The following is a 27,618-nucleotide window of genomic DNA, read 5'->3' on the forward strand; positions in this document are numbered from 1 at the left end:
CGGTGGACTTTTAACAGCGACCGTTTGTTGCTCCGTGAGATTGCAGCTCTTCACCGTTAACGTTAGTCTGCAGTTGGCATGGCACCTCGCAGGTCAGCAACAGCTCGGCGGCCACAGCAGATCAAAAATAACGTAAACTAGATGTACCACATAGCGGTACAAAATATGACCGCCGCTCAGTCCTGTACATCCATTCCGCGAAAATAAAGCATATTAATTAATTTGTCTCCATCTTCTACTCCATCCCCCACTCTTGAAACTTTTGTGTATGCTTGTTTGGAATGTGTGTTTGCACACATTCCGCACACAAAGTAGCCTACTGGCGCTGCAAAGGTGAATAGATTTGTTTCTGGGCCAAAAAAATTGTAGCATTGTTATAAAACCTTTAAAATCTCTAAACAATCACAAGTAGGGCAGTTAATCACAGTCTATCCATTGCAACTGGACTGATGAAAGGTACACCTAGGCTACATTGTATTTGGGAAAAGCAGAAGGTAGCAGCATAATGTATTTATTTATTTATTATTAAACAAAACAATCCCTGTCAGTTCCATGCAGTTTTCAACAGCTATCAAGAAGAGAGGTCATGTCATGGATTTTTGTGAATGTTTCTTCTTCTACATATGCATAAGTTTAGTCATCTAGTTCAAATGATATTCAGCTTTATTGTCAATGCACAAATTAAATACCAGTAGTCTAAAACAAAATGCCGTTTTACCCAGTGGTGCAAATAACTGACATGTCCAAAAGGGCCTTCATGAAATGCGTTGCGAGACTGTTCATACACATTTTAACGGGCAAAGTTGAAGAGCTACTGTCCGTTATTGTTTGTGCAAATAATATGCTGATTCATGTTCCCTTGCATTTTGCAACTATGAGGTCCATGGTTAAGCTCAATCTTTTGATTTTCACCCAGCCTAGTCCATGGTAGGCACCCGATAGAAATATTGTTTAATTTTGCGATTGAGATATCCACGCACTGGCGCCCCCCCCCGCGATGTGTTCGCCCCCCGGTTTTAGAGCTATTCTAAATGCAAAAATGCATAGAGGGAGTTATGACAAAACCGTGACTGTTAACAAACTATAAGCTATATAAGGTAGGCCCTATGCTAGGCCTATTACACAACACAAATTGTCACTAGGCTATGCTGGCGACCCAAATAAAATCTCCTTTGGAACCAATGGCTTACACCTTACAGTATCAAGCTGCCACCTCTTGGCGTAAAGTTAATAGTTTTGCATATCAGTAGTAATACATTTCACATAGCTGTGTGAATCACGGAAAGGGCGAATGAAGTGGACACTTCTAAATGGAACCCAACCCACTGTACAGTAGCTCAAGGTCTGTGGCTAAAGCAGCCATAATGAAAGCGTTATCATTGTTTGGATACTTCACACACACGTGTTTTTTAATCGCATAGACTACAACTACCAAGCTGGAATCAAAGCACATCGACTCCCCTCTCACACCCTAAACACGCACTTCGAACAAACAAAAAGCGCCTCAGTCTCACGGAATAGCCATAGGCAAAAGTGTAACGTTGGTACTAAATCATCCATCGCAGAGAATGATTTTTGTAGCATGTGCAACAAATATGTGTAGGTACAGCCCTGCCCTGAATACATCTCAACGTGCGCTCTAAAACATCTGGTTTAAATGGATATGTAGATCATCACGGGTGCGTTAATAAATCTACATTGCGGCGAGTTGACACAAATTATTCACTTTGACGAATTTATGTAGTTTCAGTTACTTTACTTTGAGCCATGCTCTTCCTTACTTGAATCACCTTTGAAAATAGAGGATTGAAGTAGCCTATATGGGTGTTTGGGAATGAACGTTGACTCAGATGCTTTTTGAGACCCTGAGCAGAAATGTCCCAGCCCGGTGTTTAGGATGCATCATAGACAGGTTATCTTTCAGGTAGCCTATATATTTTCCATTAAAAAACCATCACGTAGCGAACGTGTTGTGGCTAACTCACTTAGCTCCTGTTAGTAGCCTAGGTTATGGTCATAAGCAAATGAGATGACAGTCGAAAGATACAATTAGTGCTGTTATCGATTTGCTTGGTAGCCTATAAACGCATTTATGGTTTTCTACAAATACGTCAATAATCAAATTGGCCTCCATCACTCAACCATGCTAACGGTAAAATTATTTTACCTACGTTCTGCTATTGATAGGATTAACGTAGCCTACCTGCAGTAAAAAACAAGCATGTCCGATAAACATTCTCAGATTTATTTCGGCTTCAAGAGGAAATGGGAATTACATGTCATGCAGAAATCATCCTACCCTTAGACGTTCTCTGCGGTAAACTACTGTAGCCTACAGTCTTGTCCTTGTAGGAAGCGTAGTGTCTTTCCAACCCACTTTAGATTAACTTCCAACAAAATTACGTCTCACTGCAACGATGCGCCATCTAGTGGACAAACGACTACTTATCGCCAGTACTGGAAATGCAGCCATGATGATGATGATGAATATTTATTTTGGCTTTCTTTTAATCCTACTGAATTTGTAATTATGTATCGGCCGTTCTAATACCGATAGTATGTGGGTGCCTGTGTGTGTGTGTGCATGTGTATATTTGTGCACCACCATCTACAGGCCAATGAGTGTACAGTCACTAAATGTACACATAACTTAATTTTTTAGACCCCCCCCCCATGGATGAAATTCTACGAAACTTGGCATACCCCCAGAGAATGTAAGGTTAATTATACACATAAAATTTGGTGCAGTTCTGAACGTCTTTACTGAAGAGAGGGGCGATTAAAGCAGAATGATATTGCATTTTCATTTTTTACCGGGGGGGTGCAAATCACAAATGAGTGATTATGGGCTAGGTTGATGTGGGCCCTTGAGACCAACATACCATAAAAAATTCTTCATCCTCGGTGCCACGGTTCAGGTAGTTATTTAGGAAAAACTGCATTTTTTGGGTTTCGGGGGGCCCAGTGCGGAGGGGGAGTGGCCCCCGGGGACCAAACAAATTTTTTCCGTAAAAGTCTAGTGGGGCTACATACCCACCAAATTTCATGCGCCCTGGTGTTTTGGTGCCCTGGGTATCGTTGACCAAAATTTCAGGAAGTAGATGACGTGAAAAAAAAAAAAAAAACTTTGACAATCCCTATATGACCGCTTCGCTAGCGGCAGTCATAATAAACAGGGAAAACATTTAAAGGTGCCATGTGTAAGAATTGAGGTAAAAATATCCAAAAAATGAGCTACACGCATCAAAAGAATGAGAAGAAATAAAGGCGATGATGTCAGTTTTGGCCATGGGAGGCGGTATGCGGACAACATAACCGCCAGCCAAACTGCAATACACGTGTCTCGGTTGTTACGCTTGGGTAGACCAACTAACTTTCTGGAGGTATACTGCTCCCATCTTTTATGGAATGTGGAGTATGAATTGATTTTTTGCCGGACATTACACATGGCACCTAGACAACTAGACAACTAGACAAGACAAACCAATACAAAAAATAAACATTACATAAAATTACGAACATTGCATAAAAACAAACAAAAACATGATGCCAGACGGAGCGGCGTGTCTGGCCAGCGTTCCCGTAACCTAGCAACCAAATATTATTACGAAATATTTCGTAACGACGAAATTGTGAATTTCCAGAGCGTGTTACACAGCAATAAGACTCCTACGGACTTTCCCCTCAAGGTGGCGGCAAAGATGGCAATATTCCCGGAAAGGTACTGGCTTGATGAAATTCATTCTGGACTCTCTATTCGACCACATAAAGACCTCGGGATACTTCGGTTTGGCTTTAGGGACCCTCTACTCACTACCACGTAAGTGTTATGTTGTTTGGAACTGTAGAAGAGGTATAAAAATAGCGTTTTGTAGCGGCGCAATTGAAATGCCCCGCGCACTTCCAGGCTACGAGTTGTGACTGAAAACGGTACAATCGAACTTTCTCAAAACACATCCGAATGACATAATTTTGATGTCATCTCAACGTATGTACCCCCAATCATCCGGAAATCGATCTAAAGTGCATTTTACTCCAGATAATTCCTTTAAGAGAGGAACAGACAACTTCAAAAGAAAAGGGTCTAACTTCTCCGCTCCAGTGGTGCTCCTAGGGTCAATGGCATGCAATGCCCTAAGGACTTCATTTCTGCTGAAGAGAGTAAAGGTGAACAGTGCATCAGGGTGTGGGGTACCAGCTTGGTCAACAGTGTGAGGGAGGTTATGAACAGTGGCAACATTGTACGGCCCATTTATGTTGTCCTTAAAAATGTGGCCAGCATTGATGAAATGTTTGTTAAAAGCACTACAAGTATCTGTAAGGTCTTGCAGTCTGCAGTTTCCAGGCATTACAGAGGGTGGAGCAGAGACGGTTGAGCTGCAGCTAATGGATTTAAACGCTTTCCATATGTCATGGTCTATGGTGTCAAAGGCAGCACTGAGGTCCAGGGGGACCAATATTAATATATGTCCATTATCGGCAGCAATGAGGAGGTCATTAAAAACTTTAACTAAGGCTGATTCAGTACTGTGGTGAGCTCTGAAACCAGACTGATATAATTCTTGGATTTTATTCAAATGCAAGCAGGCACCAATTTGTTTGGACACTATTTTTTCTAGTATTTTTGACATAAAAGGGAGATTAGATATAGGCCTATAATTGGCCAGGTTGTTAGGATCAAACGTAGGTTTTTTGAGGAATGGCTTAATAACAGATAACTTAAACGACTGTGGTACATGCCCTGATAGCAAATTATTTATAATCTGGAGCAAAGCATTATCCAAGAAAGGGAGAGCAGTCTTCATAAGATGGATAGGAATAGGATCTAGTAGACTAGTTGTAGATTTTGATGAGATTGTGGAAGTGAGGTCTAATATGTCGATAGGTGTAAATTAATTAAATGTTGTTCGAGGTCTCATCTGTGATTCAATTATGGTTTCGCTATCGTTCAGCAATGGAGTATGAATATTTGGTGAGACTGATTGGTTATTAATCTTATCTTTAATTGTTTCAATTTTGTCATTTGAAAATGTTCATTACTGTCATTACTGTTTAGGCTTATAGGGATGGAGATTTATTGTACTCACAATGAAAACAATGAGGAAAATTTCACTTTTGAAGGGAAGCAAATTAATATTTTTAACAAAAAGACATTGCTAAAATATTATTTATTATAAATAATAATAAAAATAATTAAAACAAAAAATCTGCTTGCCTCTATGGGAATTTAACATGGGGGGTTACTTACTTATGCCCCCTGTATTTTAAGGAATAACATTTATTGATTTACGATACATGATTAATTCACAAAGACAACTGGTGTTCTTAAAGGTTGGATTTTTCCTAATTTTAAGATAAATTTTTCATTCCTCTTTTTATGATGTCTTTTTATTATGTGTGTGTGTTATTTTATGCATACATATTGTGTGAAAAATTGTTTTTTGAACTGCTATATTAATCGTTAAACATGGTGATTAACCCAGCTGACACAAACCTGTCCATGGATTTGCTGGAAATATTATATTATATATTATATGAAGTATGAAATATTATAATATGGTGCACATTTACTTACACAAAGTGTATGTATAGATCAACAAAGTCTACTCTTTTTCACAGGTAGTAATTCTGTGGATGATCAAGGAAACAAGGTATGTGAATTTTCACTAGGATGTGATGCTAAATATTTTTAATTCCCTTAATATATTCTGTTGATGTTCAAACGAAAACAGTGAGCTAGCTCGCTACTCCCTCCACCCCCCCCCCCCCCCCCGTGCAATTAAAACTCTCCTAAACGCGCACCTCGCCGGTTATTGGCTGAAACACTATTTTGCCTTTGAGTGGGTTGCCAACCCTTGTTGGTAGCAATTGTTTTTGTGTACAGATCTCGTAGCCTAGGCTGCCTACAGAGACGCAGGGACAGCTAGCGGATCGTTAGGAAAGATTAGATGAATGTGATCATTTATGTTTGGGCCTTTTTTGGGCCTGAAATTGCTGATACAACCTTTAAGATTATAGGAATAAATGCTCAGTTGGCTTGCCATACTGTCAACCAATGTTGTACTGTTTCTGTTGTCACTCACTCAACACTTACCTTAACAATGGTGTCTTTTATTTTACAGATTCCAGATGAATTTGATAATGGTAAGTTCCAGTCTCTGACCATATACTATATATTATGTTGCTGTGTATATTTAAAAACTAGCTGTACATGGCTTACATACATTTTGTCAAACTCATTTCTCAGGTAAGGAGGAATTTCTAGTTCCATTGACATTTTTTTAGTGGGTAAATACAGTGGCTTGCAAACTTATTCAACCCACCTGCAATTTCTTCACACATATCTACACATATTTGCCCAATTAATGTTTTCATTGTAAAGTTGTATCATTTAGTACATTTCTGAAGGCTAAACAAGTTAGTTGTCTGTTTACATTATAAATAAATAAATGTGTAACTAAAATGTCTTGTTTGACATATTTAAGGGACTCTGTCCACCAATCACATTTTTTTGCGCCAACAGCACCCTCAACCTCATTTTCAGGCGCTTTGTTCAAGTGTTTATTATGACCGGCACCGAAACACCGGGGCACATGAAATTTGGTGGGTATGTAGCCCCACTAGACTTTTACGGAAAAATTCTGTTTGGTCCCCGGGGGCCACTCCCCCTCCGCACTGGGCCCCCCGAAACCCAAAAAATTCAGTTTTTCCTAAACAACAACCTGAACCGTGGCACCGAGGATGAAGAAATTTTTATGGGATGTTGGTCTCAAGGGCCCACATCAACCTAGCCCATAATCACTCATTTGTGATTTGCACCCCCCCGGTAAAAAATGAAAATGCAATATCATTCTGCTTTAATCGCCCTCAGGGCTTAAATTTCACTGCGGGATTGCGGGTATTGCGCATAATTTGTTCAAGTCCCGCAACTCTAGCCATCATAATGCGAGAAATTCCCGCATACACTTTTACAGCCTGTCTGATGACGTTAATATAATCATGAAGTGGCGTGAAGGCGGTGCTATTGACCGGACGGATCAACTACCGAGTTGAATTGAACATGGCCTCATGCAGACGCAGACACACACACACACACACGGAGAGAGAGAGAGAGAAACACTTTGCGCTTACGCAAATAGGCTACTACGCAACCATGGCAAACTTTTACATCTGGAAAGAGCTCCTTGGTAACTATCCTGCTAGCTCAGGTCACGTCAACACTTGATCCCAGAAAGATTGTCTTCAACTTGTTAGTTTTTTGAACATTAATTTTATCTAATAACATAGAAAACATAATGAATTGCATCCACATATCCTTATGCACTATGCACAACTTTTATTCACTAGCGACTAGCCTAAAACCGTCAGGCTGAAGGGAGGCTAATTACTCTCACGTATTTTCTTAAAGTGACAGGCACTCAATTACACCTACTCATCACCAATGTGCACTCAATTAGACCTACACAACACATTAAAGATATGCCTAAGTGTTATAGTTTAAACGTCAATATGAAGCATTCAAATTACTAAATATGTTTAGCTACTAGTAATTACTAGTAAAATGCTATACATTAAAAAAAATACATTATTAACTAAATACACTCTATATGAATTAACAAATATATGAAATAGAAACATAGCCTATCACATAAGCCATAATTTTCAGTGTGTGTGTGGAGAGAGTGATCCCACTACAGTATATATTACTGATGACGTCAGGGTGTTGGGGGCCCCAAAATCAAACACTTTTTTAAAAAGTATCGAAGAAGTATCGAAATTGCAATCCCCCCCTCCCCCCTAAATTGTGTAAATCCCCCCTACATGAATAACCTAAGGGGGGAATTCCCCCCCATTTTGAAAAATGAATTTTAAGCCCTGGCCCTTCTCTTCAGTTGAGACGAAGTTTCGTAGAATTTCATCCATGGGGGGGTCTAAAAAATTAAGGTATGTGTACATTTAGTGACTGTACACTCATTGGCCTGTAGATGGTGGTGCACACATATACACACGCACACACACAAACAGGCACGTATACCATCAGTATCGGCAATTAGAACGGCCGATAATTACAAATTCTGTAGGATTAAAGGAAACCCAAATATTCATCATAATAATAATTTGGCTGCATTTCCAGTATTGGCGTCACGTAGTCGTTTGTCCACTAGATGGCGCATCGTTGCAGTGAGACGTAATTTTGTTGGAAGTTAATCTAAAGTGGGTTGGAAAGACACAACGCTTCCTACAAGGACAAGACTGTAGGCTACAGTAGTTTACCGCAGAGAACGTCTAAGGGTAGGATGATTTCTGCATGACATGTAATTCCCATTTCCTCTTGAAGCCGAAATAAATCTGAGAATGTTTATCGGACATGCTTGTTTTTTACTGCAGGTAGGCTACGTTAATCCTATCAATAGCAGAATGTAGGTAAAATAATGTTACCATTAGCATGGTTGAGTGATGGATAAACCTATGCGTTTATAGGCTACCAAGCAAATTGATAACAGCACTAATTGTATCTTTCGACTGTCATCTCATTTGCTTATGACCATAGCCTAGGCTACTAACAGGAGCTAAGTGAGTTAGCCACAATACGTTCGCTACGTGATGGTTTTTTTAATGGAAAATATATAGGCTACCTGAAATATAACCTGTCTATGATGCATCCTAAACACCGGGCTGGGACATTTCTGACATTTTATTGGTCTCAAAAAGCATCTGAGTCAACGTTCATTCCCAAACACCCATATAGGCTACTTCAGTCCTCTATTTTCAAAGGTGATTCAAGTAAGGAAGAGCATGGCTCAAAGTAAAGTAACTGAAACTACATAAATTCGTCAAAGTGAATAATTTGTGTCAACTCGCCGCAATGTAGATTTATTAACGCACCCGTGATGATCTACATCTCCATTTAAACCAGATGTTTTAGAGCGCACGTTGAGATGTATTCAGGGCAGGGCTGTACCTACACATATTTGTTGCACGTGCTACAAAAATCATTCTATGCGATGAATGATTTAGTACCAACGTTACACCGGCCAGATACAGTTTTGCTTATGGCTATACCGTGAGACTGAGGCGCTTTTTGTTTGTTCGAAGTGCGTGTTTAGGGTGTGAGAGGGGAGTCGATGTGCTTTGATTCCAGCTTGGTAGTTGTAGTCTATGCGATTAAAAAACACGTGTGTGAAGTATCCAAACAATGATAACGCTTTCATTATGGCTGCTTTAGCCACAGACCTTGAGCTACTGTACAGTGGGTTGGGTTCCATTTAGAAGTGTCCACTTCATTCGCCCTTTCCGTGATTCAGCTACTTGAAATGTATTACTACTGATATGCAAAACTATTAACTTTTCGCAAAGAGGTGGCAGCTTAATACTGTAAGGTGTAAGCCATTGGTTCCAAAGGAGATTTTATTTGGGTCGCCAGCATAGCCTAGTGACAATTTGTGTTGTGTAATAGGCATAGGGCCTACCTTATATAGCTTATAGTTTGTTAACAGTCACGGTTTTGTCATAACTCCCTCTATGCATTTTTGCATTTACAATAGCTCTGAAACCGGGGGGCGAACACGTCGCAGGGGGGGGGGGGGGGGGGGGGGCGCCAGTGCGTGGATATCTCAATCGCAAAATTAAACAATATTTCTATCGGGCGCCTACCATGGACTAGGCTGGGTGAAAATCAAAAGATTGCGTCATTCACAAAAATCCGTTACATGACCTCTCTTCTTGATAGCTGTTGAAAACTGCATGGAACTGACAGGGATTGTTTTGTTTAATAATAAATAAATAAATACATTATGCTGCTACCTTCTGCTTTTCCCAAATACAATGTAGCCTAGGTGTACCTTTCATCAGTCTAGTTGCAATGGATGGACTGTGATGAACTGCCCTACTTGTGATTGTTTAGAGATTTTAAAGGTTTTATAACAATGCTGCAAATTTTTTGGCCCAGAAACAAATCTATTCACCTTTGCAGCGCCAGTAGACTACTTTGTGTGCGGAATGTGTGCACACACACATTCCAAACAAATATACACAAAAGTTTCAAGGGTGGGGGATGGAGTAGAATATGGAGACAAATTCATTAATATGATTTATTTTGGCGAAATGGATGTACAGGACTGAGCGGCGTTCATATTTTGTACCGCTATGCGGTACATCTAGTTGTTGCTAGGTTGCCAACACCAACTGTCAGCATGTCCTTTTTGGATCGTTGCTTAAGTAAGGGATAATAGACGACACTGTGGTCTTTTCACAGAAATTAATGCACGGCCGAGGTTGTAAAACGGGCCCGACACGAAGCGGAGGTGCAAACCTCGTAAGTGCATTAATTCAAGATGGCAGCGAACGGTAAACTTCCTGAAGGTACTGTCTGTATAAATCGTCGTAAATAAACTACCAGTGCTTTTTCAAAGTTCTCAATGTCTCGTTTTAAACGTCAGGGCCCTCGGAAGTCTACCAATGAAGTGTGGAGCTACTTTGAGCCTCGTAAATGGTGTAAAACAGTGATTTATTTGCATGGCTAACTAGCGCCAGATTTTGGAGTGCAGGGGACAAGCCCAGATGAGCTATGAGACAAAAGTTCACACTCGGTATCATGTTTCAACACACTTTAGGTCAATATCACACCAAACTTCTCCTTTAACGTTAACGTTAACTTGACGTTGTTGACTGTGTCAGCCGAGTTTACAGCCGAGTACTACACATGATATTTTTCGGATCACGGTCGCAGTAGCGCATGAAATGTTACAATGCTAACTTTTGGTGAATTTAGGAGAAATATACAGGTGCGAGTAGACAAAATGTAATGAAATAAACACCTACATGTGTATATTGGACTTGGTTGTTGAAAGAATGCATGCTAAGGTACCAAACTAGCCCAACATCTCGAAATTGGCCAGTGCATGAAAATTATGTTTTCTCCTGCAGTGTCTCGCCTTAAGGACTTTATAGAGGTCTCAGGAAAGTGCAATACTGACTATCATATACTTTTTTTAGCACAACCTAAGCAATATGAATGAAAGTATTGTCATTGTCAAAAACATCAAAATATGTATTTGTTTATTTTTAAATAAATGATTGGCAAAAAACACAAAAACATAGATTAAACTTTTTTTTACTAATTGACATCATAGACACACTTATTCTGAAATAAATACCATTGCAATTTTTATCCCTCCTCAGTCATCTCTCTATAATGCAAGTCAATGGGTGGATTACGGTCTATGGATAGATGGGCTGTTGCTGATCTAGTTAATCTACCCTTACCTGGACAGGAAATGACTTCCATACAAACGTCCCATGGTCATTTCAGATTACTTCCTGGTTGGTTTGATGGTCAAAATAATGATAAAATGACGTTTTGTGAGTCGTCCCCCCCCCCCCCGCTATTGTATTTTCACAATGTCTTTCACACATTCCGGTCGTGGTAAAAAATGATTAGCTTAGCATGATCCCTGAACCCTCAGGGAACCCTCCAGACTTTTAAGTAAGGGATAATGGATGACACAGTGGTCTGTTAACAGAAATGAATGCATGGTTGAGCTTGTAAAATGGCCCCGACGCACAGCGGATGGCCGCTTAAATCTTGTAAGTGCATTAATTTCTGTTATCAGACCACTGTGTCGTCCACTGAAATATGACATTCCAATTATAAAGGATAAAATTATTCTTTATTTTTGGAAACCTTGTTTATTATATTTTCTTCTAATTCTTTTGTTGATTTGCATTGATTTTGAGGGAGCGTACCTATGTTCCCCGGGTCCTATGTTCCCCGCTATTTGTATGGGACCGGGGAATATAGGACCCTTTTTGTCGAAAAGTGTCCTATGTTCCCCGCCTTGTATCTGACCACGGAAAATACATGAGATATGCTTGCGAGTGCACATTTCGTGCACAAACGGTAGCAAAGTTAATTTTTCTATCAATGTTGCTTGCCGTAGCACACCAGGTAGACCTACACATATGCGCACGGTGCAATATTGACACAAGCCAGAAGGGCGATTTTCCTAACTTCCACGTTGAGTATAGCGGAGTAAAAGAATAGATGAAGAATTTTTTTTATAACATAGGCCTACAATGGTTTTACTTGTGCTTCTTTACTGAATATAACGAGTTCAAAGTTAAGATTCTAGGTAACTTCGCATTGTCCGCTTCAGTACTAAAATGAGGACAGCAACGTACACGAGCTGCACCTCTCACAGAAGAAACGCGCTACAACTACATGCCTTTTTAAGTTGATATTTAATTGGTTTGTTTTGTTCATTTTTCCGTTCGCTGGCACGCTGCAGGGGGGACTGCGTGTTGCTCCGAAGCCCCTTTGGTCTGACTCGTCAATAATCCAAAAATGTCCCTTTGGGTCTACAGCCCAGTATAGTTTGATATCTCTTTGTTCCATTAAAATTAATCCCATTCTTCCGACAGCTCAACCAAAGGCTATTTTAAATCACCTCCCTTACCTCTTGTACAGTAAGAATCCACAATGACATGCCAAGTGCAAAGACAATGACAAGCTTGGGACTGAAGCATAAGCGGAGGGAGAGGGGGGGGGGGCAGGGGGGGGGCGGTCGCTCCGGGCCCACGACCGCAAAGGGGGCCCACTTTTGGCCAAATCTATCTTGATTAATTGTTATATTTACCGATGCTTATTTGTACTGATTGCTGGGGAAAAATAATAATGAAAAATGTTAGGCCTACTAAAGATGCCACTGGTCCGTAGAGTGCGCTCACAATGGGAGTTCGTCTGTCATGCTGCAAATTAAATAGCCCGCACTCTCCCTCTCGCTACACTGTTGTGTTTTAAAAGCGAAACTGATGCCGGTCTGGGTTTGCCAAAGTAGCCTATGCTACAGGCTGCATTTATTAGCCTACAGAAAATCAGCGAAATAGCATGTAGGTCTAGTCTACACTGTGCCTACACTGTGCACTTGCCGCGACAACAGCAGTCACTATCAGGCGCGCTGACATGATGGTATAGCGCACCATCATGTCAGCTGTGTATTTCTACCCTCCTGTTTCTCTGTTCCTGGTCGGATCGTCTCTCTGTTTGTCTAGTCAAAGTCCTGTATGTAAGTAAGAAATTCTTTAAATGTAAAGTTTGTGTTAAAAATAAATTCTGTTTTGTCTGTAATTCTGCCTGGTTGAGTCTTGCACTTGGGTCCTCCTGCACACCCCTGACATACACCTGCAGGCGCGCCTGATCACTACAGTTCGCATCGTCGCAGGCCTAAGCTGCCCCGATGCACAGACTAAACGGTAGGGTCATCAGGACATAAACCAAATGCCTCAGCCTCTAATAAGCACAATATGAAGTGGACTAAAAAAACATGAATTTGGGATAAACACTGACAGTAGGGGCCCACTAAAGATCGTCGCACCCCCTATAGTGAAACATTAGCTCCGCCCCTGGACTGAAACCATGCATACTCGGCTAGATTTAACAGTGTTTCTGAAACTTTTTTTCTGGGGACCCACTTTTTAAAAATGACAAGACTATCGCGACCTAACTCGTGACTGTGGTAGTTAACAAACTAGATCAGTGGTTCTCAAACTTTTTCTTTCATTCCCCACTTTGATCAAGGGGGCATTCTCGAGCCCCACCTGTCCCTCATCGCTCTAAGAAAGTGGTAGGTCAAGCTTAAAATTGTCAAATTTATTGAAATAATGACAAGTTCTAAATATATCCTCTTCAACAGAGGATCAGCTGGTGCTGCAGATATAATAATAAATAAATACATAACACACATATTTCTGTTTTCCAGCAACATATTAGGAAGCATAGGCCATTATACAGCATTTTACAATATATTCAATGAAATGCCAACATGCTGCATTAAATGGATCCATAATCCAGTCATACTGAGCACTGCTGGTTGGGAAATATTTTTGAAATAAACTTTGCAGGGATGTGATGTAGGCCTGCTGTTTAATACATGGGATCACAAGAGTGCCTCCCAATCAGACGTTTCAGCGATTTCGCTCAGAAATCTCAAAGGCATAATACTGTCGCGATCGAGGCCCCTGTCCCATACTCAAGTTTTTTTGGTGAATGCAGTAATCTTATTTGCTAGGTGAGGTAGGTGTTTGTCTTTGCCTTGTAACTGGACATTTAACTCAAATGTATCGCTAAGATATATCAAATATATCGCTAAGATAGGCCAGCTTCGTCAAGAAATGTTCATTAGTGAACGTGCTTGCAGATTCAAACATGCGCTCTTCCTTCAAGAAGAGGCGACTCGGAGCTCAAACACGCGCGACAGCACTTTACCAACCCGCGCCTTGCCGTGCGGCTGCAGTCTACTTGGAAGCAGCGGGGAACATAGGACCCTTTTTTCAAAAAAGGGTCCTATGTTCCCCGGTAGCGGGGAACATAGGACCCGGGGAACATAGGGATGACCCCGATTTTGAAAATGTACCCGTTTAAAAGGTCTGCTCTCATTTATCTCTTTGTATAGATGTGCCAGTTGTTCAACAACTGAAGAGAACATGGAAATACTTTCAAGACTACAGACAGGCAAGTGTGAAGTTAACACAAGAAGTTATGGTAAACCTGCAGATGGATAATTCTGTTCTGCTTGTTTTGTTATCCAACCTATTTAGCTTAAATTTTGTCCGACTTTCTCTGCTTTTCGTAGATGATCATTGAACCCACAAGCCCCAAGCTTCTTCCAGACCCCCTGCGAGAGCCCTACTATCAGCCTCCATACACGTTAGTGCTTGAGCTCACTGATGTCTTGCTTCACCCAGAGTGGTCGGTGAGTACACCTCTACCTGCTTTTCACAGTTCCTGGGCCTCAACTAAGAATGATTATTGCAGGGTTCCCGTGGAGGCCTAAAAAAGTCTTAAATTGTGTGGAATGTCTTGAATTTTCGAAAAGCAGGTATTAAATTTGTGTAGGCTATGGGACCGCCAGCCAGCGAGTGCGAGAGAGCGAGTGAAATGTCTCCACCCGGTTTCGTGTATTTTTTAAACGCAACTTTAGGCTATAAGTGACTATAAGGTGTAGTGGTTGCAGAGTGAAGATGTTTTTCACGGGTGTCATTAAAGGTGTGAAAACGGTAGTGAATATGTAAATATATGCCTGACGTTTTCGTGGTGTAGCCGAGGCCTGAGAGATACGCAGGTAGCCGTGAGCGGTAGAGTGAGAGGGGGAAAGAGTTAATAGGCCAGTTAGCGATAGGGTGGCCATACGTTCGGATTTAGGCCGGACATACGGATTTTAAAAGCCCTGTCCGGCGCAGCCTCAAGTCGGATGCTCATTTGTCCTCCTTTTTGGAGTTGCGTTGGGCTTAGAATCTTTGCTCGGACGCAGCATCGTTTCACAAACTATATGGACACGAAGACTGCTGGTCAAATTAGGCGCGGACCGGTGCTTCTGTCACTCGTCTGATAATTTGCTGCGCAATTTATGAAGGAACCACAGACTGTGATTTTTTTTAAATGTCGGCGACTACATTAAATGTTGGCTACATAAAAAAACACATAATACGTGCGTGCTTGAGATGAAACCAGCAGTTTTTCAGCAGGAACATGCGAGGAGGACCTGTCTCTTAATTGATGGGGTGGTTTCACTTTTCCCATACATTTCTTTAAAACAAGTCAATGGTTTTACAATGTTTCAGTCAAGCTTTGGTTGGTTTAAATACAACTGGTGTGCAAGTAGTGGATCAACTTTGATTTGCTGTGCTGCATATGGGACAATAGATACACATAGTAAATTATATAAAGTAGGCTTATAAGCGGCGGTCATATAGGTTTAGTCAGATTTTTTCTTTTTTTTTTTTTTCTTTTTCGCATGTCCAAATTTCTGTCAAGGATTCCCGGGACACTGTAAGACCGGTACACGAAACTTGGTGGGCATGTAACCCCATGGATAGCATGGAACCATCGTTTTTCGTTTTGATCTGTAGCCCCCCCCCCCCCCCCCCTGGACTGGACCCCCCGAAAGGAGGGTAGGGCAGACACATCTCGAGAACCGTAGGGTTTAGGAGGTCCACCTTTTTTTGTATGTTGGTCTTAAGGGGGCATGTCAACCCATCCCATTACCACTTATTTTATGTATAGCGCCACCTAGTTAAGAATTAAAAAGCAAAAAATTAGGTGTTTTCATCACAATATCTCTGGCTGACATGGTCAAAACTGCATGAAATTGAAAGTCTAGGATCATTATGACACCCTCCGAATGCATGCCAAGTCTTGTGAACTTTCGTTCATGGGGGGGCCTTACAATAAAATAATTTGTGTTAGTGCTGGGCGGTATGACCAAAAATGTATATCACGGTACTTTTCAAAATTCTTACGGTTTCACGGTATATGACGGTATTTTTTTTCCATACATAATCAGATGTTCACAGCATTTTCTACAGGTTGAGAGAGGAATTGCTGCAGTACATTGACTAAGTATGGTCTATTTTACTGTCATGATGTAGAATAACTCCACACTAGTGGTAATGCAGTTTTGCATGGCCCCAGAAATGCTGATGCTGTTTACAAAGAGCCACTCATGATTCTAATCTAAAGACAATTGCAGTCAAAATACAGAACTTTTACTGTGCAAATTTCACAAACATCTTGTATAAAACCAATACAAAAAGTAGTGCAACTTGCAATAATTATACTTTTTTGAAAATTATACAATTTAAAATAAAACCTCTCTGCTAATATGCTTACTCTGACAAATAGGCCTATCAGAAACATGCCTTATTGTTATTGTGTGGTTTGCATGACGTTAGTGGTAGGCTAACGTTAACTTCATGTGGATGTGGATGTCTTGTTAGCCTGCCATGAGCTTTGGTTCGGTTCACTAGGCAAAACATTAACAAAAAAGTTCATTTTGGTGCACTGATAACAGTCAGGATAATTTCTAACTAGCCAGCTAGTATTGCTCAGTTCATGTCTATAACATGCTTCACTTGCTACCTGGATAATTTCAGCGAATATTCTTAAGGTGAGATGAATGATAAGATCATTAAACTTCACTGTGTTCGGTGGGTTGCTAACTAACGACATCACCTTCTAGCCAGCTAGCTAGTTACAGCTGTTGAACAATCTCAATAGAATTTTTGTGACGGTAAATCCCTTTCAATGCAGTAGGCTATATCCCTTAACGTTTTTCCTTAACTAAAGAAACAATTTAAGGTATTCTGTGCAACACCCTTAAATAAACCCCTTACCCCTAAGGAGAAATTAAGCCTTAAGTATCATACTTCAGGGGGAAAACTTAAGGTGTTTTCTGTTTACCCTCACTATGCCTCACAGTCACATTTTGTACCGCTCTGCAGTACATCTAGTTAAAATATTTAAATATCTTAGTCTACCTTTGAAAAAAATATTGAAGGTAATCCAGTCCAGTACACATGTTTGGCAAGTAGCCTAGGCTACAGTACTACAGATACAGGTGAAGAACAGTCAGTCTTATCCAGTAGCACAACCAGATATGTACAGCCAGCTTCAAAAGCAAGCAGCCCAGACCCTAAAGTTGGGTATTTATAGCTGTGAAGGTAATTCATACACAATTATTGTCTTTCGCCAAAATATATTTGGTAACTTCTGTAGACATCTAAAATGGGGTGGGTGTTCAAATTAGTTTGATTGCATAAAACGATTGCATAAAACAGTTTTAAATTGTTGTATGTATCTTTTTTGCCGTGGTATAGTCTTAATTTTTCCATTTAGATGTCTTTAAAAAGGTCTTTTTTTTTTTTAATCAAAGTCTTTTTATTGTATTTTCATATACAACAAACAGACACATAACAACTCACAACCCACCCACATCGCACCCTTACTGGAAAGAAAAAACAGACAGCAAAAAAAAAAGGGGGGGGGTATATATCAAAATAACACAGCACATTATGGGGGGGGGGGACGTTCACATTATACAATGTCATTAAAGTCCATCTGTTCAACCAATGTAAGAACAGGTTGCCAGATATTACTGAATTTAATGTTATTACCCTGTAAATAATAACAAATTTGTTCAAGTGTTAAATAGTGCATAACATCGTTAATCCAGTGTTTAAATACAGGTGGAGACTTATCCTTCCATTTTAATAAAATAATGCGTCTAGCCAAGAGAGTTGTAAATGCAATCACTGTTTTATCCCATTTACCTATGCCAAGTTCTTGTGGTACTACTCCAAAAATGGCAATGACTGGTGATGGGTCAATATGAGTATGCAATGCTTTGGAAAGAAAAGCAAAAAATTAACTCTCAAAAGTCAGACAGTTTAGGGCAGCTCCAAAACATATGTGACAAGAGTGCCTGGCTCTGTATTACATCGATCACACTCTGGGTCAATATCAGGTGCAATTCTGGCCAACTTTATTTTTGACCAATGTAAACGGTGAGTAACTTTAAACTGGATAATGGTATGTCGTAGGCAGATAGAGGATGAGTGTATGTTATTGAGAGCATCCTGCCATAGCTCATCTGATAGCTCTGTGTCCAGTTCTTCCTCCCATTTATGTTTTAATGTTGTCAATGATTTCAAATTATCCATACTGAGTAGAGAGTACAGCCTACCAACAACCTCTCCAGGCCAAAGGGGCATATTAAGTATTCTGTCTAAAAGGGAATCTGGTGGTATCAATGGAAAAGAAGGACAATTTGCAGAAACAAAACTGCTAAGTTGTAAATATCTAAAAAAATGTGAGAGGAATGTCAAAATGTTTTCTCAAGTGTTCAAAGGATGCAAAGGTGCCACCTATATATACATCTTTGACTGTGTTCAGTCCCTTTTCAGTCCATATTTTAAAAGCATCATCAGTCATGGAGGGTGCAAACATGTTATTTCCCACCAAAGGGGTATCTATGGACATCTCAGTTATAGAAAAAGCTTGTCTGAACTGTGTCCATATCTTGAGGGAGTGCCTCACAACTGGATTTATGCAGTATGTTGATATAGATTCTGGAAGGGGTATTTTAGAACAAGCTAGTGCATGTAAGGATACTTGTGTACAGGATGCACGCTCAAGCTGTAGCCACTTGGGACTGTCTTCACCCCTAGAGGAATGAATCCAGTGTATTATGTGTTTAATGTTAGCAGACCAATAATAGTATTGAAAATTGGGTAGGGAAAGCCCACCATGTAGTCGGTGACGTTGCAAAATTTCCCTACGTATACGCGGGTTTTTACCATTCCAAATAAAACTGGACAAAAGTTTATCTATATTTATGAAAAAAGATTTTGCTAAGAATATAGGGATACACTGGAAAAGAAACAAAAATCGGGGCATAATATTTCTTTTTTATTGCATTTATTCGTCCCCTTAACGACAGTGGAAGGAGATTCCAACGATCTAAATTTTTTTTAAACAATTTAAAAGTGGAGGGAAGTTTGCTTCATAGAGATCTTTAAACTTCCGGGTTATCCAAATACCTAAATATTTAAATTTGTTTGTGCATATTTTAACTTGCAGGGACTGGATGGTGAGCTGGTAATTGGGGTCTATAGACATAAGCTCACTTTTCAGCATATTCATTTTATATCCTGATATCTTGCCAAAGGAGTTTAATAGATCAAGCATCTTTGACAGACAAGTCCTGGGGTCAGTCATATGTACACCAACATGTCATCAGCATATAATGACACTTTATGCTCAGCCCCTCCTCTCATTATGCCTTTGATATCAACACTGTTACGCAATGCTATAGCTAATGGTTCTATTGTTAGGGCAAATAGAAGGGGTGACAAAGTACAGCCCTGTCTAGTACCACGCTGTAAATTAAAAAAAGCAGATAGGTTGTTATTAGTTCGAACAGCTGCCATAGGTAGAGAATAATGTGTCTCAATCCAATGTATACATTTTGGGCCAAATCCAAAGCATCTCAAAGTATAAAAAAGGTAATCCTAGTGCTGGGCGGTATACCGGTTCACACCGTATACCGGTGTATATTTTCGTTATGATATGAATTTTTAATATACCGCCGTACCGGTGTATTTGATTACACAACGTTTGGAACGCTGCGCCGCGCGAAAGTGTTTCAGACGGGACTTTTTTCACACGCACGCATGGTGCCACTGCGAGGCATAGTGAGGATAAACACAAAACACCTTAAGTTTTTCACCTGAAGTATGACCCCTAAGGCTTAATTTCTCCTTAGGTAAGGGGTTTATTTAAGGGTGTTGCACAGAATAATACCTTGAATTGTTTCTTTAGTTAAGGAAAAACGTTAAGGGATACTGCATTGAAAAGGATTTAGCCTACCGTCACGACAATTCTATTGAGATTGTTCAACAGCTGTAACTAGCTGGCTAGTAGGTGATGTCGTTAGTTAGCAACCCACCGAACACAGTGAAGTTTAATGATCTTATCATTCATCTCACCTTAAGAATATTCGCTGAAATGATCCAGGTAGCAAGTAAATCATGTTATAGACGTGCACTGAGCAATACTAGCTGGCTAGTTAGAAATGATCCTGACTGTCATCAGTGCACCAAAATGAACTTTTTTGTTAAAGTTTTGCCTAGCGAACCGAACCGAAGCTCATGGCAGGCTAACAAGACATCCACATCAAGTTAACGTTAGCCTACCACTATGTAAACCACACAATAACAATACATTTCTGATAGGCCTATTTGACAGAGTAAGCATATTAACAGAGAGGTTTTATTTTAAATTGTATCATTTTCAAAAAAGTATCATTATTGCAAGTTGCACTACTTTTTGTATTGGTTTTATACAAGATGTTTCTGAAATTTGCACAGTAAAAGTTCTGTATTTTGACTGCAATTGTCTTTGCAATCGGATTAGATTCTTCATTAGAATCATGAGTGGCTCTTTGTAAACAGCATCATTTTCTGGGGCCATGCAAAACTGCATTACCACTAGTGTGGAGTTACCGGTATTCTACATCATGACAGTAAAATAGACCATCCTTAGTCAATGTACTGCAGCAATTCCTCTCTCAACCTGTAGAAAATGCTGTGAACATTTGATTATGCATGGTAAAAAAATACCGTCATATACCGTGAAACCGTAAGAATTTTGAAAAATACTGTGATATACATTTTTGGTCATACCGCCCAGCACTAGGTAATCCCACTCCACCCTATCAAAGGCTTTTTCTGCATCTAGAGATATTAATACCTCTGTGCCTTTGGGTGGAGTGGGATCATAAAGAACATGAAGTAATCTACGTATATTAGGAGATATTTGTGTATTTTTAATAAAACCAGTCTGATCATCTGAAATCAATGATGGGAGTACCTTTTCTAGTCGCAGACCCAGCATTTTAGCAAGTATTTTACTGTCCATGTTTAACAGAGAAATGGGGCGATATGAACCGCATTCTACTGGGTTTTTCTCTTTTTTAAGGATAAGGGATATAACAGCCTGACTCATAGTTGGAGGGAGTGAGCCAGATATAGATGATTCTTTAAATGTAGAGAGCAATAGAGGGGCTAATTCTTTAGCAAATTTCTTGAAAAATTCACTAGGAAATCCATCTGGCCCTGGACATTTACCATTCTGCATAGATTTAACAGCAGAATAAAATTCTTCCTCTGTAAATGGTTTTTCCAGCTCAGAAGCCATTTTGTCACCTACTAAGGGGATTTCTAATTTATCAAAAAAAGACTTGAACAGGTATTCATCTTTATGTGACTCTGAAGAGTATAGTTTTGAATAAAACTGGTGAAATACCTGGTTAATTTTAGAGTGGTTAATATGTTTGGTGCCATACTCATCTGTTATTTCAGATATAGACTGAGCTGCAGCTTTTTGGCGTAGTTGATGTGCAAGGATTCTGCCTATCTTCTCTCCATGTTCATATATTCTGTGGTGTGTTCTATTGAGGAGGTTTGATATATGTTTAGTTGAGAGGAGATTGAATTCTGTCTGAAGTATCAGTCTTTGCTTATATAAATCTGGTGATGGGGCTTGTGCAAGTATTGTGTCTATGTGTAATATATCAATAGTTAGTTGCTTAAGCCGTGCCATTTCACTCTTTTTCTTTTGGGCGCAACATGAGATCATTTGTCCTCTTAGATATGCTTTCATGGATTCCCATATTGTTGAAAATGACATGCCTGGTGTTTTATTGTATTCCAGAAATGTAACTATTTCAGATGAGATAAATTGAACGAAGCATTCATCAACCAGCCATAAACTTAGGCGCCATGGGCGGTACGTGGCTTGTGAGACGGGTATCTGTAGTCTCATCAACACTGGAGCGTGGTCAGAAATAACTATAGCATTATATTCACATTTGCTGACAATAGGAAGGAAACGATTATCGATGAAAAAATAGTCTATTCGTGAATACGTCTTGTGAACATGTGAAAAGAAAGGATAACACCTGGAAGTGGGATTGTTAAAACGCCAAACATCTGAAATACCGTACGAGTTGAGGAATAGTTCAATAGTCTGGGCAGATTTAGTTGGGGATATGACTCTGGGTGAGCTGCGATCCAAATGGGAAAGAGCACAATTCATATCTCCTGCCAAGATAAGGTAATGTGTGTCCATATCTGGTAGACGGGAAAAAAAATTGAGAAAAAAGCATGGTCATCCCAGGTGGGCGCATATATATTAGCTAGAATGACTGGAGTTTCATACAATCTACCTGTGACTATAACATATCTGCCAGATCTATCTACCTCTACTTTTGACATTGCAAATGGAATGTTCTTATGAATTAAGATGGCTGTACCCCTCGACTTATTAGGAAAATTAGAGTGATATAGTTGGCCTATCCACCCTCCTCTTAGTCTAGAATGGTCAGATGTCCGTAAATGTGTCTCCTGGAGAAATGCTATTCCCACATTCAATTGGTTGAGATGTGACAATACTTTTCTACGTTTCACAGGGTGATTTAAAGATTTAACATTCCAGCTCACGAAATTTACAGGGCATCCTATATCTCCTGTCAACATCTGTGCATTAACCATTTTCTATTTCGTGCAAAATTATTCATGGACTCTAACTTTAACAAACATAGCAAAAATACATCCTCCAAAAAACAAAACAAAACCCTCAAAGAAAAACCTAGTGTGATTATTTCCTACCCCAAGTCACCTATTATCAGAACGAGGTGAACCCTAAACCCCTTACAGTGGTATCCACACATTTGTGCTTGTATTGGGGAACAGTTCTAACAGGTTGCTCTGCTGAAAGCTTTGAACTAAAAATAAAATTGTGTTTCTTTATATCACTATAGGTAACATAGCATTGTCCTTCACATACTTATAGCCTGCTTTCTTGTAAAAATAAAATCACACAGAAATAAAAGTTAAAGGCTGCTTGTAATTGTTATTCAATGGTTAACGGTAGGCTACTGTACTTACACTCACCATAACATCATGTATGAGAGAATATGTGCCTAGCCTAGGCCTAAGTTACATACTGCAAATTCTCAGTCATTAGAAGTGGGTCTCCCTCCATCGACGATGTTCGACTGGACATATAGCAGTGCTTGTTTCGGATCAAGAAAGTCCTTCCTAATCCCGTTGTGAGTAATACGAAACTTCGCAGGGTGAATAACTCCATAGCGAACATCTGACCGGTCTTTCAGTAGTTGTTTAACCTCGTTAAATCGTCAGATCTTGCACGTGCCACGGTCGGGGGGTAATCTGGAAATATTGAGATGGACAGTTCTCCGTATTTCGAAGCGCCTCCCGCTTGCCTCGCTCGGCGTAGTACATCACAGTCCTGGTGATAGTGTAGCTTCGCGATAATGGCTCGGGGTTTCCCCTTACTTTTCTCCAGTTGGGGAGTTCGGTGCGATCTGTCTACCATCACATCTTTGTCCATGTTAAACACTTCACTAAGCAACTTTGTGATAAAAGATGGCGAACCTGAACCAGCATCCTCTGGCACATTCAGTATTCGGATATTCGACCTTCTCATTCTCCCTTCCATATCGAGACTCTTATTTTGTAGATCTGAGACTTCTGCTTGAAGTTTGCTAACTGTAGTCTGAAGACACGCTACATCATCTGAACATGTGGTCAGACTGTGCTCCATGTCAGTGACTGTAGTTTTCACTCAGTCCAGGTCAGAGCGAAGCAGTGATATACTATTGACGACTTCAGTTTTAACAGACTGTATTTCACTTTTAACAGCCTCAAATTCACTTGCAAGGACGTCTTTCAGTTCTGACCTGAGTAATGCAGAAATGTCATCCTTTATCGAAGCGAGAAGTTCAGTTTTAGCATCGGCCATACTTGCTTGTTTGCTGTTAGCTGTGTTTCTTCCCATGTAGGTGAATTGTCGAAGGTTTTTCGCCATTGATAGAGTTTCCTCAGAATGAAATAAACAGGTTATCTAATGTATAACTTAAGATATATATTTTAGACCTTTTTGGACAGTATTGCACGCTAGAAACAAAGTTTCTAAATAAAATTCAGCAGAGCTTCCCAAAACGCAGCTTACTCCATGGCCTGCTCTCTAGCGCCCCCCAAAAGTCTTTAAATTTGAACTTAGATCTACAATAACAGGGTATCTGCACATTTTCTGTCTTTTATATGCTCAATTAACTCATCCAAATCAGCTGATGTGAAGAACTGTATGTGTCTCCTTTTTCCTTTTTGTCAAAGGTTCTTAAGAACTTGATGTTCACGCAAGTTTCTGATCTCCTATCTCAGCACAACTTACTATACCTAAACAGTCTGTTTTTTAAGAGTTGTCATTCTAACAAAACTGTTCTTTTATCTGTGACTGAAGAATTGAAAGTAGCTAAAGCCTCTGCTCCGTCATCAGTTTCTGGGAAAGCTTTAATTGGTTTGCCTCCTACCTTAAAGGATGTTCATTCAGTGTGTCTTGGCAAGGACCGTTGTCCACAGGTATTGGGGAGGCTACAGGGATAGCTGGTTCGTTTAGGTGTTAGGAGTTATCCAAGATGGGGCATAGGTTAGAATGCCAGGTAGAGGAATGATGAGGAGACGATGGGGTGTGATTATTGACTTGTATTCTTAAAGGTTCTCTCATAGCTCAGGTCCAAATTCACATATATTCACAAATACATAAATCCAGACACAGTCTGAAAAGGAAAGGGAAACAAGAAAAAATAGAAATAAGAAATAAGGCACTATAAAATACAAATAAGGATCTGCAGTTACTTTAACAGATAAGTGCCTGAGTCACACCACCAATCCAACATAAAACACTGGCGATTTCTCATAGGAAAGACAGCTCAGTCATGGAGCAGACATTATACAGTCTCTGGAGCCTCCTAGTGGCCAAAGAGGTAGCGCAGTTAGAACGAGTACACGTGAATCTCACGAGGACGAAGGAAAACTTTTACCCGAAATATCCTCAAACAACATCGAGGCAAATAGTGCTAAAACGCTAATAACAGGCAACTTAGATACGTGTAGGCATTATACTCAACACATTTTAGGCATATTAGGAAATGTAGGCTACACAATATATTTAGAGAATATCCTGACTAACTTAGCATACATACGGATTTACAACAAGCAAACAGAAACGGAAATAAACACAAATTCAACAGCATGACTTACGTTTCATCATTGACTGTGAGGGAATGTACCATGAAGACTTTGAAACTAAAGGCAACTTCACTTAAAGCCTGTGTTGCAGGTTAACCACCACTGTTGATTAATGGGTACATAAAGCACTCAATATATGTATATCATTTTAAAAAATGTCTCCAAATGGTGTTAAATGCCAGTTTTTGTTGTTTTTAGCATTAGCGGGTTTTTTGTACGCAATTTGGTGATGACGTCACTAGTGCTGCCGCGATTAGTCGACTTAGTCGACCTAATCGACCATGAAAATTAGTCGACGGCAATTTTTTTAGTCGAAGAGTCGTTTTATTATTGACCGCCTATTTAGTTTTAGTCTCACATGGCTGTAATGTTATATTAACTCTATGTTATTAACTCTTGAAAAGTACAATGACTTTCTTTGGATGTTAAACAGGCTACTAAGACTTTGGCATGTTTTAAACCCCACTATGCACGCAAGTGTTAACGCCAGCAGCAAAGCTGCGTGCCTGCCTGCCTGCTTTCAGCGCAATTAATTATTAGGCAGAGCTAAGTGGGGGGAGCTAAGCTAGTAGGTTACGCTAGTCCAGACTCTGACTAATATAGTAGCCTATTGTGGAAATTGAAATAAATTAAGTGAAGTGTCTCACGTTGACAACGCAACGGCGTGTCATTACTGTAATTCATACAAAAAAACGTTAAACCGAACATGCCACCGCCCGTGATATCAACAATCAAGGTGCGCGTCATTTCCCATGGTCAATAAGTCACGACGCATATTTTTTAGCGTTCAAGCCAACTGATAAAATGAAGTAAACTATGTTGTAAGACGCGCAAAGTGCCTGTAGCCTACTTGTTTTGAACATGCTGATGTTAGGCTCATTTGCAAAGTCCTCAACTCCTGTCGCCTTTCAAAGTCCAGCGTTTCTCAAACTATGGGCCGCGCGGACCAGCACCGGCCGTAACGTGGACATTGCTGGTCCGGAGCCGCGGAGTGAAATTATTCCCGGGGCTTCGTCTGATAATTTGCTGCGCAATTGATCAAGGAACCGCAGACCGACAGAAAAAGAAAACAAACTTTTCTGCAATCAGTATGAATTACTTGTTAATTTGGTGTCATCAAACATAGAGGCATACAATTAAATGGTGGTATGAGCGTTCATTCAATGCGCGAGAGAAACTGAAACCACTTGATAACGTTGGTAGCAAATCTCCAATTCAACCTATTGGAAAGCTATTTAATTATGAAACTACATTTAATAGAACAATGTGGATTTATGCAACTTCCATAAAAACAGAGCACAGACTATAATACACTATCTAGAGTATTGTATAGTCAAATTTGAATAACGGGTCATTCCATGTCAACTCAGCCACCCATGTTCATGACACCTCTCAGATTTTGCTGAAAAGCGGTGAAAATATGCCTTATGTTACCAAACTGAGGAATCTGAAGTTTCAGGTCAATATCTTAAACGGTTTGCCCGTGGCGTCCATTTGAAATTCGGGTGCCACGGCCCTAATTGACACATTGGAATTTCACATTTCATCCTTTGCCATTTTTGGAAGCCCATAATGTCTGTTCTAATAGTGGTAGAGGGGTGGAAACTGGTATGGTAGGTCATTGTAGCCTGTACTACACAATTCTGGGGGCAGAATCAACATTCCTTACTGTTTGGAGGAGAGGTGGGTCACCAAAGTCCTAAAAAATGTTGACAGCATGTGTGATTTTTCACTTTTTGGGTGGCCGTAGCACCACGATTAATGATCATATTTATTCTAAACAGGATTATTTGTTATATTTGGGAACTTTGCTCTTGCCAAAATTAATTTGAGGGTTATGGTACCACTGAAGGGGGTTTTATGGGGGTCCAAAAACCCTCTCCGGCAAATGTGACTTTTTTGGAACCCCATATTTGGACCCCCAAATGACCATGTGGGCACATGATGATCCTAATGGGATTTATACCAGATAAAGATACATATTTGTTCTTTCTTTTAATGAAATAACATTTTTGACTATGAAGCTCCATAATATGAATTTTATTCTTCATAATGCACCATTTTGGACATTGTTTCCAGAAGTCTGGAATGTAAATCAGGGAGAATTTAGTGATGATAAAGCATGAAAATAGTGGAAATAACTTAGTATTATACTCAGTGATGGCAAAC

General features: G+C 40.0%; 1 protein-coding gene across 2 annotated transcripts in view; it reads left to right on the plus strand.

Annotated features, from left to right (window-relative positions):
* Nucleotides 1-27,618, plus strand: part of timm50 (translocase of inner mitochondrial membrane 50 homolog (S. cerevisiae)) — a 177,783-nt gene that overhangs the window by 72,518 nt on the left and 77,647 nt on the right. For both annotated transcript variants that reach the window (XM_076281817.1, XM_076281818.1), the window contains exons 3-6: nucleotides 5,620-5,651; nucleotides 6,123-6,144; nucleotides 14,451-14,509; nucleotides 14,631-14,750. In XM_076281817.1, the coding sequence (XP_076137932.1) occupies nucleotides 5,620-5,651; nucleotides 6,123-6,144; nucleotides 14,451-14,509; nucleotides 14,631-14,750 (233 nt within the window). The remainder of the gene's footprint in view (nucleotides 1-5,619; nucleotides 5,652-6,122; nucleotides 6,145-14,450; nucleotides 14,510-14,630; nucleotides 14,751-27,618) is intronic.

The sequence above is a fragment of the Alosa pseudoharengus genome, unplaced genomic scaffold (assembly GCF_046254945.1).
Source record: "Alosa pseudoharengus isolate Yale_2024_CS ecotype anadromous, Long Island Sound unplaced genomic scaffold, YU_APseudo_1.1 YU_APseudo_1.1_scf_13, whole genome shotgun sequence".
Lineage (NCBI taxonomy): Eukaryota > Metazoa > Chordata > Actinopteri > Clupeiformes > Clupeidae > Alosa > Alosa pseudoharengus.